The sequence below is a fragment of the Muscardinus avellanarius genome (genome assembly GCF_963383645.1).
Source record: "Muscardinus avellanarius genome assembly, chromosome: 8".
In the NCBI taxonomy this organism is placed as follows: Eukaryota; Metazoa; Chordata; class Mammalia; order Rodentia; family Gliridae; genus Muscardinus; species Muscardinus avellanarius.
In genome coordinates this window covers 43,203,776-43,222,511 of record NC_137794.1, presented here as the reverse complement: position 1 = coordinate 43,222,511, position 18,736 = coordinate 43,203,776, and the positions used below count along the sequence as shown (strand labels likewise).

The window sequence follows — 18,736 nt, the reverse complement described above, 5'->3', positions numbered from 1 at the left end:
GGGAGTATAGCCCGGAAGTAGAAAGCCTCTGGGTTCCACCCCCAGTACCACAAAGAAAAAAGAAAAAAGAAAAAGAGAGTTCCACAGGGGCCTCCCAAGGAGTAGGATGAGAGGCACACCCCAACATGCCCAGCTTATACAAAATCTTGAAGTCAGTAACACCATTTTCAGCTTTGTTTTTCTTTTTCAAAATTGTTTTAACTGTTCTAGTTTCTTTTGTTCTCCATAGAAATTTTAGATTCAAATTGTTAATATCTATTAAAAATTCAGTTGGAATTTTGCTTATGATTATGTCAAATCTATAAACTGCTTTAGGGAGAATTGATATTTTAATAATATTGAATCTTCAATTCATGAGTATAGTATCTATTTATTTAGGTCCTCTGATTTCTGTATTTCATTAATAGTTTATAGTTGTCAGTATACAGATACTATTCTTTTATTATTTATTTACTTATTTATTTATTTTCCGGTACTAGGGGTGGAACCCAGGGGCATTCTACCTTCAAGCTACACCTCTGGGCCTATTTTTTAGTCTTTTTATTATTTTTTTAAATAGGGTCTCACGGAGTTGTGAAGGGCCTTGCTAAGTAGCTGAGGCTGTCCATGAACCACAATCCTCTGGTCTCCACCTCCCAAATGCTGGGATTACAAGCATGTGCCACCACGCCTGGCTGATACTGATCTTTTAAGATTTATACTCAAATATTTCTTTTTTAATTGTTTTTTATTGGGGCACTATAGTCTCACATCATAATGTGGATCATGTTGACAATGGCATTTATTTTGTGGTTTTTAGTTTTTAATACACCATAAAATGCTTCTAACTTTAAATTTTCTATGTTTATATTATTGCTATATAGAAATACATTTTATTTTTCACATATTCTGTATCTACTTGTGAGTATATTTAGTGTCATTCTATTCTGCATCCTTGTTAGGTTTTTTTTTAGTTCGAGGAGACTCCTGTGGATTCATTCCATTTAAGTCATGCATCTGTGAGTAGAGTTTTATTCTTCCTCTCCAATCTGTACTTCTTTTGTTTTAATAAGCAGAGGAGTAACCTGGTTGGTTTAATGCTTTGTAGTAGTAAATCTAGCTACAGCATAAAAAAAATTGGTGAGATGGGGGAGATGTAGAGGGAGAATGTGAAAGACAATGGTGACTTGGACTGTGATTTGGACTATGGACTATGGAAAAAGATAAAAGTTGAGTTTTGAACATGTTGGATTTGAGAAGTCTATGTAACATCTAAATCAAGGTGTCAAACAGGGGCCAGGATGTGTGTAGCTCAGTGGTAGAGTGCCTACCTGGCATACATGAGGCCCTGGGCTCAATTGTTAGCGCAAGAGAGAAAAGGTGTCAGCTAGGTAGCTGAAAGAGGCATACATGGTATGTGTGTATGTGTAGAAGGATATGTGCAGGGGTAAGAGGACGAGCTGGGGGACGAGTCACATCTGTGTGAGCCCCTGTCACAGGCTTATGGAGACATTGTTTTTGGTTGCATTGCCTAACTTTGTAGCTTCAACATACCAGTGTCATACAGTCCACTTACCACATGCCTCTGGACACACTGTTAATCACTACCTGAAGAATGCTTCCCCCTCTCTCCCTGCCTACTTGTATTTATTTATTTATTTTTATTTATTTATTTATTTATTTATTTATTTATTTATTTATTTATTTTTGTGTGTGTGGGTCTGGGAATGGAACCCAGGGGCATTTGACCTCCGAGCTACACCCCCTGCCCTATTTTTTATTCTTTATTTTGAAACCAGGTCTCACTGAGTTGCAAAGAGCCTAAGTAGCTGAGGCTGTCCGCGAACCGCGATCCCCCGGGTCTCAGCCTCCCAAATGCTGGGATTACAAGCGTGCACCACCACGCCCGGCTTGTATTTACTTTTAACTCCTCTTTCTTCCCTTCAGTAAACTGGGTTCTTATCATCTTGTAAACTTAAATATAATCTCCTTAAACTCCTCCACTTGAAACTAGGTGCCTTTCTCCCATTGTTAGTGTCTATTACGCATTCTGTTTTCCTTTTAGACTATCATAATGTTAACTGTTTACTTGTTTACTGTTTGCTCTTCACACCAGACTACACTGCAAAGGGCAAGGATTGACTCTACTTAGTCACTGTTGTGTCACCAAGTAGCTGCTTATTAGTACTTGTTGGATGAGAGAAAAATGGAGCTATAGCTCTGAAAACATGACGAGAGATAAGTTTGGGGGTTATCTATGTATAGATGACATTTAAAGGTTACAGAGGTAAAAAGATTGCTAGAGTAAGGAAAGATCTTGACATGCCTGTGGGGGCTCACTAATTTCAGAAGAGGAGTTAACAACGAAGCTTTAGAAGAGAGAGAAGGAAGCCACAGTGTGTGTCCTGGAAGCCTAGAAGAGAGAAATGTTTGAGGAGGCCGTGGTTTATTATGCAAGAAAATACTGAGGGGTCAATTACAAGTCCATCTGACATAGAGATGGTTGAACTCTGCAGTTATTCTTGATTGGAAATGTGAAGGCTACATTGGAAAAAAACTAAAGAATGATGCCCATCGTGGCAGATGCGAAGTAGATGAATACTTTGTTGTTAGTTTTAGGAGGTTATTTGTTGTTTTGTTTTAAGGCAGGGTCTCATTGTGTTGCCAAGGCTGATTTCTCAAATTCACCATCCTGCAGCCTCAGCCTCCCAAGCAGCTGTGATCACAGGAATGTGCCACCACACCCAGCAAGTAGATAAATACTTGACTATAAAATGTTACATCCAGCCTAACTCTCTTTTAGATGAATTCTGTATATCAACTAACACTCATAGCCCACATTGGTGTTTGATAATTGATAGTTGAGTGTATTCTATAAACTAGTGTTTAAATGAAACATTTACTTCTCTTTTGACTGTAGTGCTAGAATAGGCTATTTAAAACTTAGAAAAGGTACAAAAAACTTGTTTCAAAACGGGTTTTGCTGTTGTTTGGTTGATTTATTTTATTTTTTTGTAATTTTGTTCTTTGGAGCACTGCTTTAGTATCTTAACATGGCATTTTTGGAGCTGTCTTAAGACGGGTTGAGATCGGTTTTCAGAAGCCTAGATGCAATGCTGCCTGCTGCAAGGACCCTGGCACAGGACTGAGTGAAATCCAGTTGTCTTCGTGTTTCATATGACTGGCTTTTTATGCTTATATGTGCAGAGATTTTTGTACACAATTGCAGCCAAAATTGAGCAGGAATATGACCTTGTTCGCTTCATTCTACATTTACTTTCCATAGAGTGCAATGTCTTGTAATAGCTAGTGGGATTTGATAGGACTTTGTACTATTGGACAGGGAAACATGTATTTGAGACTTTGTTGTTCTACTTTTTAGGTTTGTAACTGTGTAAGATATTTTAATTACTTCAAGCTTTAGTTTTTATGCCTGTGAAAGGGCATTAAGATATTTTCTACTTCAAAGCATTAGGGTTCAAATTAAATGAGACTATGTATATAAATCACTAATCTGTAATGCATAGCACATTACTAAGTACTCAATTAATAAGTCATTAATATTTATATAAAAATAAATAGTTGATGTCATCTGACTAATGAAAAGGAGGGTGTGTATATGTTATTCATTGTCAAAAGGGAAACTGTCTTTAATACCACAATAGAAAAGACCTTGCATCTTATTAGTAAAAAGTACAAATGTTACATTAATTTTTGTGATAAATGGAAGATTTAAAGCCCTAAAACCTTCTGCTTTGCTTTGGAGGGAAAAAGAATAGGAAGGAGAAAATGAGGCAGAAAAAGGCTTAGGGATAGGTCTGGCTTACTGTATCGAATAAGTAGGTGTTTGATAAGCTGAGGCTTTTGATTGTCTTGAACATAGTAAACACTGTCTTTGAGGGTCTACTCTAGACCAGGTGCCCTTACAATGGGGAGATCAATGAGGTGTGTACAGTTAGTGATCTAGATCAAAGTAAACAAAACTAACTTGATAGAAAGTCTCATCCTGGCCGGGCGTGGTGGCGCACGCTTGTAATCCCCGCGCTTGGGAGGCAGAAACAGGAGGATCGCGCAGGTTCGAAGCCAGCCGCGCACGCTGGTTTAGGAGACCCTGTTTCCAAAATGAAAATGTAAAAAATAGGTCTGGGAGTGTAGCCCAAAGGTAGAAGGGCTTCCAGGAACCCCAGTACCACCAAAAAAAAAAAAAAAAAAAGAAAGTCTCATCCTGTACCATGATCTGGTTTCAGCACCTTGAGCAATGGTTTTGCCTATTTCCTTAGTTTCCATTAAGCCTCAGATAAGACTAGGATCTGGGGAAGGATGAATGAGAATTTAAGACAGAGGTTGTTGAGCTTTCTCTATGCATGTTGACTCATATGCAGCACCTCTAAGCCAAGAGAAATACCTGATGATTTTACTTATTAAGTCGATAGAGCCGTACAGCTAAGCATTTATGTTCTAACAATTTAGCATGTGCTAAGGACTGTATAACTTCTCAAAAAATCAGATTGGATACCAGCAACCTCATGTCCTACTTCACTTTTTTTTTTTCATATGTTTTTCAATCGAAACAACTGCCAAAAATTCAGTTTTGCAAGGACATAATGTTACCTAAAGGAATCTGGTATTGAAACTGAATTCCCTTTAACTGGTAATTCGCATAATTGCATGGTGTCTAGTACCTGTCATTGTGTTTACTTAGAAATAAAAAATATCCACAGTGCCAGCTGAATATGGTGGTGCATGCCTGTAGTCCCAGTACTTGGGAGACTGAGATAGGAGGATTGCAGGTTTGAAGATAGCCTCAGCAACTCAGTGAGGCCCTCAGCAACCTAGTGAGACTTTGTTTCAAATAAACAATAAAATTGGGCTGGGGAGTGTGTAGCTCAGAGGTACAATGCCCCTGGGGCCTGGTGTGGTGGAGCATAGGAGGATCAAGTTTAGTGAGGCCCTCTACAACTTAGTGAGACCCTGTTTCAAAATGAATAAGAAATAGGACAAGGAGTGTAGCTACCCACACACAGACATACATACACACAATCTACAGTACCCTGTGAGTTTGCTGCAGCCCCCAGGGGCCTCCTTGCAGTTTGGGGACTATAGGCATAGGGCCTTATTGCAAGATATTTTGTCTTCCTCAAATGCTTATTTCTTCCTATTTTTGTACATTTACATTAAAAGCCAAATTGATATCATCTTTAATGAAGCATAATTTAAGATTTTTTATTAAAAAATTATAAAAGTTAGACATATGTGATACAGAAACTAGAAAATATTATAAAATACAGAGAAAAAAAATAAAAAATTTATTCTTAATTTTACCATATATCAATAACCACTCTGTTACTGCTGATCTATATTGTCCATGTAGATTGTCATATTTTAAATGATAACCACAACTAATTGATTTTATTGGAAGCAACTTGTTTGTAATGGGTAAATAAGGCTAAATTAAAGCTGCCTCCTTTTTAATTGGCTGCTGTCATAGTTTAATGACTGACCCAGAGGCTTAAACACCTCATATGCAGCACCTCTAAGCCAAGAGAATACCTAATGATTTTACTTATTAAATAATTAGTCATATAGTTTTATGGATTCATCCCTTTATGATGGAAAGACCTCTGCCATTGTGTTCCTACTTTGCAAACGCAAAGTGTGGCATTCATATTTGATTATAGAGGCATAAGCAATAGATGTTAGTGGAAGAACAGCTTAAAATTAGTAAATTAGCTGGGCATGGTGGCGCACACTTGTAATCCTAGTACTTGGCAGGCTGAGACAGGAGGATCACAAGTTCGTGGACAGCCTCAGCTACTTAGTGAGACCTTCTACAACTTAGTGAGACTCTGTTTCAAAATAAAGAATAAAAAATAGGGCTGGAGGTGTAGCTCGGAGGTAGAATACCCCTAGGTTCAAAACCTCAGTTCCACACACACACAAAAAGTGGTAGATTAATGTCCTGTGTTTAATCCTTAGTACAAATAAAATTAAATAAATAAATTAGTGGCCAGGAGCCACTAATTATTTAATGTGGTGAAACATGCTTGTAATCCCAGTACTTGGGAGGCTAAGACAGGAGTATTACAGGTTCTTGGCCAGCCTCGGCTACTTAGTGAGGCCCTCCACAACTTAATGAGACCCTGTTTCAAATAAAAAAGAATAAACATAGAGTATAGCTGGTGGTAGGTCTAGCATGTTTTCTAAAAAGTAATTTTCCAAGTATTTTACTTCTAGTAGACATGTGCATTTTCTAAAAGTAATCAAGTCATGATTACCCTACTATAGTGTAGTTGTTCTAAAAGGTTTTTCTTACCTACTAATTGAGACTTCAGCTGTTTATACCACTGTGCCACCACTTGAAAAACTTTCATCATAGCTTTTCATTTCTGAGTTACTTGTTTTATTTTCTGTGTCCTCATAAGCACTAAAAAATGAAGTTATTTACATGAAAACAAGTTTTTTAGTTCATTTACTTGAGATATGTTTTAAAATCTACTTTGTGTTACAAAGTCAAGGTAGAATTTAAATTATTAAAAAGTAGAATGATAACTTCAGAAAAGAAGAAATGGTCAACTCCCGATAGCAGGTCACAAAAGGCAGGTAGAAACGTCTATGTTCAAACTTGTTCTTAGTCTCATGTATTCATCTTCCATATTCCTTCTTTCTTTCATCTTTCTTCCTGCTTCCCAATCCCTCCTCTCAATGGTAATTTTAAATTTTGAACAAAATAAGTGGTAGTGATACTTTCTTAGCATACACTGGACTATTGAAGAGGTATTTTGTTCTTAAAATTAGAAACCCTTAGAGGACTCCATTGAGAAAAAGCGGAAGCAAGTTGACAAGACACAGGAACCAACCTGAAAGTTCCCAGGGGCATATAAGAAACAAATGAAGCCGGGCGTGGTGGTGCACGCTTGTAATCCCGGCGCTTGGGAGGCAGAGACAGGAGGATCGTGCTGGTATGAAGCCAGCCTTGCTGGCTTAAGAGACCTTGTTTCCAAAATTTAAAAAATCTATAAAAATAGGTCTGGGAGTGTAACCCAGAGGTAGAAGGGTTTCCAGGAACCCCAGTACCACCAAAAAAAGAAAAAAAAAGGAGAAGGGGCAAATCTCCTTCATAGAAGTCCAGATAGTAAATGTACAAGGCATGGAAGAAATAGAAAATTTTGTTTTTACCATGGTAATAATCATTACAGCAAAATCTATGGATGATGATGAAAAGGAATGATGGAAACTTTGAGAGGCAGGATATTTACATCAGAGTTACCTCCTCTAAGAAATATATAATTTCTATGGTAGTTTAAATAAATGCCCACAAATTCTTTGATACCCTTCCTTCTAGGAAGTAGAGCTTAATTCCCCTCTCCTTGAATGGGGCTAGACATAGAGACTCACAACTAACCAATGGACTATGGAAAGGATATACAGTAGAGATTTTATAGCACAGAAGCCTAGCACATGCCACTTTAATTAAGTAATCAAGGTTAACATCACCAATAATATTCCCAGATACACAATGAAAAGGGCACTTCCCTCCAAACCTTAGTCTCATCATGAACAAACATCAGAAAAATCCCAAATTGAAGAACATCTTACAAAATAACTAGTGTTCAAAAGTATGGAGGAAAACCTGCCAGGCATGGTGGCACATGCCTGTAATCCTTGGACTTGGGTGGCTGAGACAGGAGGATTGTGGGTTCAAGGACAGGCTCAATAACTTAAACACACTCAGTAACTGAGTGAGACCCTATTTCAAAATAATTAATTAGGGCTGGGGGTGTAGCTCAGTGGTAGAAAACCCGTGGGCTCAATCCCTAGGACCAATAAAAAAAAAATTAAAAAAAGAAGTATGAAGGAAAAACTCTCACAGATGGAAGAGACTAAGTAGATATGTGGCAATTAAACGCAATGTGATTTCCTGGATTGGGTCCTAGAATAAAGATGTTAATGAAAAACTAGTAAAATATGTAGTTCAATTTTAATTGTGTTATGCCAGTGTTAATTTTTTTAGACTTGATAAATATAACATCATATATAAAATATAAGCAATAGAGGAAGCTGGGGGAAGGAAAAACAGAAACTCTCTGTACTATCTTTACAACTTTTCTGTCAATCTGAAATTATTTCAAAATTAAAAATTAAAGAAAACAGCTCCCTGGCAGCTTTCTCAGAATATGTATATTTATTATTTTAAAGTGTCTTCATAGCAAATTACTTAAGAGAAACCACCCGCCTCCGTGCCTTTGTGCAGTCTCTCTGTTATAAAAAAGAAGAAGAAAAAGAAAAAAAAAAGATGAGCTTTTGATAACTACACTGGACTCACAAGGAGCAGGGCACTATTCTAAAGGCTCCTGTCCCACCCGAGAAATAGAAACACCACTTAGCCTACTTTGTGCACATCTCTTCTGCCAACGTGATTGTGTGCACTTTTAGTCTACTCCCACTAAGATTACAAAAAATAAATTCTGTAAAAAAGGTGGCCTAATAGAGCAACTACAATTCTTCCTGCCTCTGTTTTGGGTATTTCATTCCAAGTGTTATCTTTGAAGTGCTTATTTAAAATTGTCAGAGGTACTAGGTCCAGTCTCACCTTGTAGTCTCTTAACCCTAGATTATTGGTAGATTCAAATACTATAAAAGTGCAGTATTCAATTGGATGGATGCATGAACATTTTTTCAATATAAAATATACTGCCTTTTACCTTTCTTTCCCAAGAAACAAACTTCATTAATTTAGTGTAATTATGAGTACAAAGTGAAATTCTGATTTGTAAATATTTTTTCTTTTGCTTCTATACTTGATTATAGAAGGCCTAACGATGTCCTATTTTAGTAAATAATAATATGTAATTGGCTGAGGATGATTATTGTCATAGTAACAAATTAGAATATGGATACTAAAATTAAATTCCTCCATGTATGCCAATCATTCTCTTGATCTGACCATTAGTGAAAACTATCTTTAGTTTATACACAGATGGGAAATATTATTCTTATCAGTTAAATGTATTTTAATACCTAATCAAATTAGTACCTTGCTGTGCATCTATCTTGAGAATATAACTGGCATTGTTCAAGAACAATGAACTGTTCTTGAACGTGGAAATGTATTTAAGTTAGTAGTGGCAGTTGCACTTGCAGTTGCATTTTCCTGTTACAGATTGTTAATGCTTGGCCAAACAGATATACATATACCGCTTAATTGCTATAGTCAGATTAGTCAGATTGAGTAACACATTATTCATAGCATTTCTGAAACTGAGAACACAAGAATGATAAGCTATATGATACAGGGTTATCACAGTTGCTTGCCAGTAAAAGTACAGACTGCACATTGTTGATTAGCAGGCCCCATTCTTGTAAAATGCATGATATAATTTTCTTGACAGCTGATTTCCAAGTGTACCTTTTCATGTCAGCATGATTCTTCCAATGAATTTACTTGACAAGTTGTTTTTTAAAAACAGAAAATAAGCCGGGCGTGCTGGTGCACGCTTGTAATCTCAGCATTCGGGAGGCTCAGACCAAAGGAGTGCAGTTCGAGGACAACCTCAGCTACTTAGTGAGGCCCTTTGCAACTCAGTGAAACCCTGTTTCAAAAAAATAAAGAATAAAAAATAGAGAAGGGGGTGTAGCTTGGAGGTCAAATGCCCCTGGGTTCCATCCCGAGACCTTCAAAAGCAAAAACAAAAACAAAACAGAAAATAAGCAGTGCTTCTTGTTAGAAGAAATCAAAGAAGATACAAATAAATGACATTTGGTGATCATTGTTCAAATATCTGTACTACCTGACAATCCACAGATCCAGTGCCATCTATCAAACTTCCAATGGTGAGCCAGGTGTGAGGTGCACACCTGTAATCCCAGAATTTGGGAGACTGAGACAGGAGAATTAAAAGTTTGAGGTCACTCTCAACAATTTAGTGGGCCCTCAGCAACTTAGTAAGACCCTGTTTCCAAATGAAAAGTAAAATAAGGCAAGGAGTATAGCTCAGTGGTAATCCTCAGTTAAACACACACACACTCCCAATGGTATTTTTTATAGAAACAGAAAACCTATCCTAGAATTTATACAGGATCTCCAGGGTTCCCACATAGTTGCAGAAAAGCAAAGTTTGAAGCTTCATACTTCCTGATTTCAAAACATGTTACAAAACAATAGTAACTTAGACAGTATACTTAATTACAGGCAAAAAGGTAGGCCAGTAGAATAGACTAGAGCACACAAAATAAAGCCTTACACATATAACCAAATGATTTGCCAAGACTACACAGTGAGGAGAAACAGCCTCTTCAATAAATGTGCCATGAGAATAGATTTAACACTACTGAATTATATACTTAAAATTGTTAAGATAGCAAATTTGTTTTTTTACCACAATTTGTAAAAAGGAATGTTTTTTCCTAGTTATATTTTCAATTACTAGTTTTATTGATTGTCTACAATATCCAAGGTACTTTATTATTCTTCCAGTGACCCAGTAAATTGGAAACTCCTTTACCTGTTTTTAGAAATTAGAAAGTGGAGACTTTATAGGGTTTAAAAATTTATTTCTTTATGCCATCTATATGGTATAACAATAGTTACTTAATTGAATGGGTTGCCCAGTAGTTAGATATAGGTAATAAGTCAAAAGTAAAAAGGTGAGTCCCTAGTAAGCAGGGCAAGAAAATTGAGATTAAAAATGATGAGTAGTTGAGAATAAATTTAGCAAGTTTAGTAAGTGGAACATCACTTTGGGGGGACATGCCTAGTTTCAGAGCCACTGAAATAATGGACCTGCTAAATATGTTGAAAATGCAAATGACCCAATCAAATAATCATTAAGGGAAGAGAAATACAATTTGAAAGTTTTCGTGAAGACACATACTGCCTAATCTGTGAATTGAAAGCATCTCTTAAAAATTTGCCTCCCTTCATATTCCTAGGTGGTGGTGAATATGTGGGTAGAAAAATGAGAGCATTTCAAATAATGCTAATGAAGTTAAATGATTGCAATCTACCATATTGTGAGGAAAAGTTGTTAGCTGTGAACAACGAGGACAGAATTAAAATATTACCATGACTGGCATTTGATTTGAAAACTGCAAAGATAAGCTTAGGTTCCTATTTATGAAACCATCCTGACAGCCTGATAGAATATCTTTTATAAGGTTCTATAGTTACCATGGATACTTGGTAGCTTTGATAGAGTAAGTTGTAATCCATATTCAATCATGTGGAGAAGCCAAAAAAACCCATCAACGAAAGTCAAAGGAGCTTCATCTCTGAGCCATACTAGTTTGGGAATGGAAAAGGTTAAGAATCTAAAGATTAGGTCAATTATCACAGCTTGAAAAGCAAAATTTTAGGATGCACATTGCCTAAATTTGATCCTGCTGTTTACTTTTTATGTACAACTTTTTCTTTGAACTAATAAGAGGTATACCTTAGAGTTTTGACTTAGGAATTTAGATGGTGAGACCCTTCTGAAAGTTGGCGAGACCTGAGCAATATACTCAGAGTTGGTGAGACCTAAGCAAAATACTCTGAATGCCACAGAGACAGAGACAATATTGAAGGCTTTGGTCCCCATGGTAACATATTTGCATTTGGCCCAGAAGTGGCTGCTTTCTGCTTAGCTTCTTTTAATTGCTATATATTGACAACCATTTTCGTGACTATTTATAAAATGTCAGATAAATGAGCATGTGTACAAGGGAGTGCACACCATTTCTTCAGGCTCGATTAGATACTTCAGATGACAAAGCTTGGTGTGAAGTTACTGAGGTGTTTTTGGCATTTCATAATGTGTCTGTCACATAGTGGAAGCAAAAAGCCTTTCAAATGATTTAAATATTTTCATCACTTCTCTTTTAAAACAGGTGACAAAAGACCTAAAACAGTATGACAACAAAATTATAGAATGCAAATTTGAGAACAACAGCTGGGTCTTCATGAGACAGAGAACAGACAAAAGTTTTCCTAATGCCTACAACACTGCCATGGGTGAGTATACAGCCCACTGTGGCTCCTTTACTTGAAAGAGAAAAAGTTACCATGCTCTTGTACTTGAAAAAGTCGAGTCTTGTGGACTTCCTCCTTGTTTGGCCACAACAGTGCCATGGTAGGTCTTTACTGGCACCATTTGGCTTTAGGTTCTCCTTTCCAAGCTTGGTAGGCTTGTGCCTTGTACCCAGAAGAGAAGTGTAAAGGGCAGGGTATTGGGCTGCATTCAAGTTGAATTTATTGAACAACAACAACAAAAGCCATGATAATTTCAGACCTATTCAAAGCTATAAAGACCATTGTTTGCAAGATGCTAAAAGACAAAATTAGTAGGGGGAAAAATGTAATTTCCAGCTCCTAAAATAGCTTTACAAGCAACAAACAAAGTAAATGAAAATCATTTTAAAAATACAAAATCTGCTATGCTATCTTTCTATGTGTTCTTTGAGTGCAGTCTGAATACTTTAGAAATCCAGAATAATTAAGATTTTTCATAAGGAACAACACAAATTAATTTAAGTTTATAAAGTACACCTACTGGTACTATCAATTGACACTGGATTGCATTTTCAGTGGTGAAAAAGGTGAAAGCCAATATTAAATGTTAATGGATTTGTGTACTTTTAGAGTGTGTGGACAATGTTGATTATCATGATCATGATGATATGATAGGCTTATGAGAAAGCATAGAGATTTCCATTTGGGGTTTTGCAATTTAAAGAGTTATTCCTAAAATGGGCATGGTGGCACATGCTTGTAATCCTAGTTCTTGGGAGACTGAGACAGGACAACCACAGCTTTGCAGCTAGCTTCAGCTACTTAGTGAGGCCCTCCACAACTTAGTGAGACACTGTCTCAATAAAGCGTGTGCTGAGCTCAGCCACTGGGAGCTTTAAATGCTGTCTGCGCCGAAAGATCCCGCCTGGCTGTTCTGCATCGGCTCACCTCGGCTTGCTGTAGCCGTCCGCTGAGTTCGCCGCTGCCGCCGGCAGTATGGCGCTGCTGCCGCGTCCTCGGGCGCGTGTGTCTCCTCTGTGGCCCTGAGCTCTGTTCTCAGTCCGCTTTCTCTCTGGAGCCTGGTGGTTTTTTTGTTTTTCTGGTGATGGTGTTTTCTGGCTATGAAAGGCGCTCTTTTTGTGGTAATGGAGATTGGTTGTTAGCGGGACTCTTAAGCCCCGCTTTTCTCGGTCGCCATCTTCCCGGAAGTCTCTTCTGGTGTACACTTGTGATCTCAGCTTTTGGGAGGCTGAGACTGGAGAATCGTGGTTCACGGACAGCCTCAGCTACTTAGCCTAGCCCTTTACAACTCAGACCCTGTTTCAAACATAAAAAGACTAAAAAAATAGGGCTGGGTGTATAGAGGTAGAATAACCCTGGGTTCCATCCCCAGTACCCCCCTCCAAAAAAAAAAGAAAAGAAAGAAAGAAAGAAATTAAGCTAGTGTTTTCCAAAACCAAATAGGTAAATGAAATGAAAACAGTTGGTTTTAAATTTTGATTACTCAAGAAAAGATGCTCTGTTTATTAGACAATTATGTTCTGTATTTTCAGAGAAGTTATTAAAATGCACCAATATGGTCTGAAAGCTAGAATGAAATCTTCCTATATCACATGAATGGTGGCCAATATTATGGTACTTGTTTCACAGAGTGGGCTTCTTTCTAAAACAAAGATTGAGAGATGTTAGTGCACGTTTCCTGTAGAAGTGTTAGTTGAATATGAACTATACCATGGTAGATTAAAAATTATTTTTGAAGCTGGGTATGGGGTGCACACTTGTAATCCCAGTACTTGGGAGCTTGAGACAGGAGGATTGCTGTTCGAGGCCAGCCTTGCCTGCTTAGTGAAGCCCTTTGCAACTAATGGAGACCCTGTTTCAAAATAAAGAATAAAAAATAGGGCTGCGGGTATAGCTTGGAGGTAGAAAACCACTGGGTTCCATCCCCAGTAACAGACACACACACACACACACACACACACACACACACACACACACACACGTGTTTTGGAGAGATAGAAAGCCATAGTGAAGACATCCTTATAACCCAAATAGTTTAAGTTTTGTTCTAAAATTAATAGTCTAGGAACGAGTATCCACTAGGATAGCACTTATCTAAGGGGCAGAGGAAAGAGGAGATGAATGTGATCTGAAGTGTGTCATCCAGTCAGTAAAATGACAGTGTTTGGCTTACTGGGATGGAAACCTTTCTTACAAGCCTTGGTGAGTTAGCTACCATAATTCACCCTCATGTGTGATGCACGTCTCCCTTTGTCCACAGCTGTGTGCAATAGCATCTCAAACCCCGTCACCAAGGAGATGCTGTTTGAGTTTATCGACAGATGTGCCGCAGCTTCTCAAGGACAGAAGCGAAAGCATCACCTGGATCCTGACACAGAGCTCATGCCCCCACCACCTCCCAAAAGGCCGCGACCTTCAACCTAAGTCCTGCCTCTGACTTCAGGCTCCAGGAGAAGGATGAATGAAGAATAAATGCTGTTGCCCCATTTTTTGCAGCCAGAGAAATTAAAAACAAGTATAGCTTGATGTTGATACACACTTGGATTTTTTAAAAGAAAGGTATTGTAGCCAGTCTGTATATATTTGATGCATTTATTTCCTCTGCTACAATACCTCATGAACTTAAACATTTTATTTATACCAGATAAACTCAGCCTTACCTTGTGGAATCTGAAGATTGAAATATCCAAAGGCTTAATGGGATTGAAATAAATGAAAAAGAGGCCTTGTCTCTATATGGATAGCCTTTACATTTAATTTATAAAATTAGCAATCTAGAACTGTGAGCACATAAGACACTGTATTTTGTAAAAGTTGGGTTTCAACTATGGCAAATTTTCCTTTTCAAAATTTAGGCAATGGCATTAGAAATTCTTGCTATCATACATCATGGATTTCCTACATTTCTGAAAAATTCCTGTATTCCAAAACAAATGACAAGGTTGTTAAGTACTATATAAAACAGCTTGATCTGGTTTATATCTTTTTAAGTTTTGTTAGAAATGTAAAAGTAAAAACATAAAGCTCCATTTTTTGTGAATTGCATTGTTTCTTTAAAAAGTATTTTGAGTATTTTCATCTGTTTCTGTTGTTTGAACTACAGTGTGTCTATTCTGACTGGCTTTGAGTTACTTCATGGAACTGAGATCTATACCACCAGGTCCTTTATATGTTGTTCTCCCTGGGGTCTTTTCTCTTTTTTTTTTAAATGTCAAGGTTACTTCTGCTTTACCTCAGTGGTATCAGCATATAGTAAATTACATTAAAACACACAACTCACTGTGATCTACAGGAGTGATATCAAATACAGATGCCTGTTGTGTAAGTTCCCCAAAACAAAACAGCAAAGGAAATGCCAGCTGACTCCTTTGATTAGAAGGTAATGTCAGTGGAGTGGGATGCTGTCACTAGAAAATGCTCTCCCACTGCTAGATAAATGCAGAGGCAGAGCAGAGACATGTGTAGGGACTAAGCATTAAGGATATCAAGACACTCTCATAGTTAGAATTCTGTGCATAGTCTGTTCTAGGGATGCTCTTTCAGTGATACAGCTGCATTTCAAAATGTTTACTGAGGTAATAGGCTTAAAGGGCAGCTAATGGTTTAATGGTCATCTGCCATTGTTGAGAAACTATGTCCTGTTTGATTTGTGAAGGAACTCTGAGAATTAGCTGATTAGAAGCTAAGTAATTTATTTTTAGAAGTACAGGTTTTAAGTGTATGTATTTAAAATGAATTTTCATGATCTGAATTTTATATATGTATATGCATATATATGTAAGTATATGCAATTGTGTATATTCTTCTACTGATACAGTCAGACATGAAAGCCCAAGATTTACCTAACAGACTGAATGAATATCTGGCAGGGTTTCTATGTGACATAGCACAGATTAACCAAAATGTATTTGTATGCACTTGAGTTTTAATGTTTTTAAAGTTCCTCTTGCAGTGCTTTTCTATATGAAGCACTAGACTCATGCTTGGGCTTTATTCCTTTGTTGTTCCCAGTTTATGTACTATGTGGTGAATTTATCCAAAATGACATTTTAATGTTTCCCCTGGAGCTTTTGTACCTTTGAACACTAAAGAGGTTCAAACGCCTGACTGCCACACGCACTTGAAGGGGAAGCGCTCAAGGTTCCAAGCATCTTTTACAAGGCAGTTCTAAGAGAATGCCTGTGCGACTCTGACCAGCGCGTGCCTGCATCCGCAGGGTCAGTGACATCTCAAACAGCATGTCTCTGCGAAGGCACAGTCCTTCCGCAGATAGAAAAGCAAGCTTTGCCAATGGTCTCTAATAGAGTTAAAATGTGTATGGTAATCGGAACCTTTTACATGAGTGGTGAAAAGAGCATCTCATTTTTAATATACCCGGATATTTTCTCCTCGTCCTTGCACATTTTAGCAGAACTTAATTCTTCTTAATTTCCCATTTATTTCTTTTACAGTGAAGTATAACAGCCAGCTTAATAAGTAGATTCCCTGTAGCCCCTAACACACTCCTCTCTGCAGTGTCATTAGCAAGTCATTTGGACCGGCAGGGCAGAACCAAGAGGCAGGCCTTGGGACCCTTCCCTCTTCAGCTCCCTTCACAGCAGCTATCTTCTGAAACTAAAGTTCTTTTAGACAAGAATAAGGAAACTTTGCTTTCCTGAGTTAGCACCTGTAAAAGCTTTTGCTTTTGTTTGGAAAAGGTGTGGATGACTCTGCTGCCTGGATGGTTTACATTTGCTTTCCGTGAAATGCTCAGAAAATGTCAGAACATTCCTTCTGTAATTGTGTGTCCGTGTGTATTGTAATAAAACTACTGATTTAAAATAACAGGGGGCGTGTCTTCTTTGTCTCACTGGTGACACTGCTGGCATCCGCTGCCTGCCACAGCCAGTAGAGTCCATCTAGTCTTGTTGCACTCTGGAGATTAGCATAAAGACTTGGAAATCCTTTGATTTTCCTTCCTGAGACACCAAGAAATTTGACTGACAGGATGGGAGACCATTTGGATCTTTTATGTTTCAAGTCTAGGGAGTGGGGGAAAGGATACCCTTATATGAAGTTCATATTTCTGTTCATCTACCTCATCTTAGAAATCTATTAGATGAGTATTCTGTTGCATTATTGTTTAAATGCATTTAATTCTTTTTGAATACTCAATAGTAAATAGCCCAAAGTAATAAAGTATCACATTTTTGTATTGACTGCATTTTTGCATGTGGGATTTGCTATCTTTAAAATGTTTGCTATATTTAAAAATCTTCTGAACTACACATACAGTTCTTGGTCAAAGAAACCTTAAAATTCAGTAACCTGATGCTCCCACACAGGGAAAAATCATATGGTGAAGAAAACCCTTGGCTAGACCCAGAAACAAATCCAGTAATCTGCCATTTACTGCTTCTAAATTCTCTTTGGATCCCCTCCTCCCATTTCTCCCCCCTCTATAAAATGTCAAGATTGGGCCAGATGATCCAAAAGAATCTTTCCAGGTCCAACCATGATTTTTGTGTAAAAGCTGGTACTTTGTAAATCTCCTGTGTTCACAATAATAACTGTATTAATTACCATGATTGAATTTTCACTAAGAGCCAGGACTATCTTAAATACAGGTGTTATGTGCAGGTAAGTACAGTTACTGACATTTTTTAGGTGAGGAACCTAATTTGTGAGGTAAGACCCAAACAGGCCTTTCTAGAACTCCCAAGGCTAACTTTTTGGCTGGTCATCTCCTGAATGCCTCCTCATCATCCCTGCATGAAGGACCACTTCCACAAGGGGCCCCAGACTCCTTACCTGGTTTCTGTGGTGCTGGCGTCCACACTGCTTCCCAACAGAACGAGATGAAGTTCAGAGCAGGGAAGTAAATATATGTTGGGGGACCTTATTTAACTACTTAATATTTAAATGTGAGTGACTAAGCCACCATGAAGGGAAGTTTAATATTCTCATTAAGATGTTAAAATCCTGTAATTAGGAAGCAATAAATGATTAAATTACACCAAAATGTTCTTGATTGTAGCATCATTAGCCTGTCTACTCTGATACTTTGGCAGGTCCTGGGCAGCCTGAGTTAACCCAATCTGCCACTCCTTGTCACCACTGACTGAAGCCACGTCACCACTGTGGTAAGGGGGACTCTGTCCTACTGGGTGCAGGACCCACCCAGTCTTCTAGAGTTCATGCTTTGAAACATGAGTATATAGATCTGTGATTCCTAGCTGTTTTTCCATGGAAAGGCATTTCAAATAAATTGTTACCATCATTTAATAAAGGGAATCTTAATACCCAAAAAGGAAGTAGGCCGTATTTTAAAAAAAAAGTAAAGGCCTTTACATAGAGTATATTTTTATGATAGATTCACTATGTTGTCCTTTGCTTCTACATTTCACCTCACACTGGTGAAATCTTTTCCATAGACTGTTGCTGGGAATCACACAGCAGAACACTATGTTTGCAAAGATGAAATTTTAGTCAGGTGCCAATTGTGGAAGGGGCCATAGAAACCCTCAAAGAAGCAGCAGATCTTGGTTCCATAACTAAAGGTCATTTTCATATGCAGAGTTGACCACAGTAAATTACCTCACAGTGGTTAATTATAGGGGTGGATCTTAATCGTGCCCTTGTGACAGCAAGTACATAGGTGGAAAAATGAATTGAACATTTAAAAATATCCAAACAGAATGAAGCTCTCAGCTGCTGGAGGTATAGACATAAGCATAGCCAAACACTACAGAAAAACAATTTGATTTTGAC

At 37.8% G+C, this 18,736-nt stretch overlaps 1 protein-coding gene across 3 annotated transcripts in view; it reads left to right on the top strand.

Moving 5' to 3' along the window:
• RNGTT (RNA guanylyltransferase and 5'-phosphatase) overlaps window positions 1–14,410 on the top strand; it is a gene marked incomplete at both ends in the record, with an annotated part of 279,010 nt that extends 264,600 nt beyond the window's left edge. For all 3 annotated transcript variants that reach the window (XM_080700452.1, XM_080700451.1, XM_080700450.1), the window contains 2 exons: window positions 11,845–11,968; window positions 14,247–14,410. In XM_080700452.1, the coding sequence (XP_080556578.1) occupies window positions 11,845–11,968; window positions 14,247–14,410 (288 nt within the window). The remainder of the gene's footprint in view (window positions 1–11,844; window positions 11,969–14,246) is intronic.
• Between the last annotated feature and the right edge of the window lie 4,326 nt (window positions 14,411–18,736).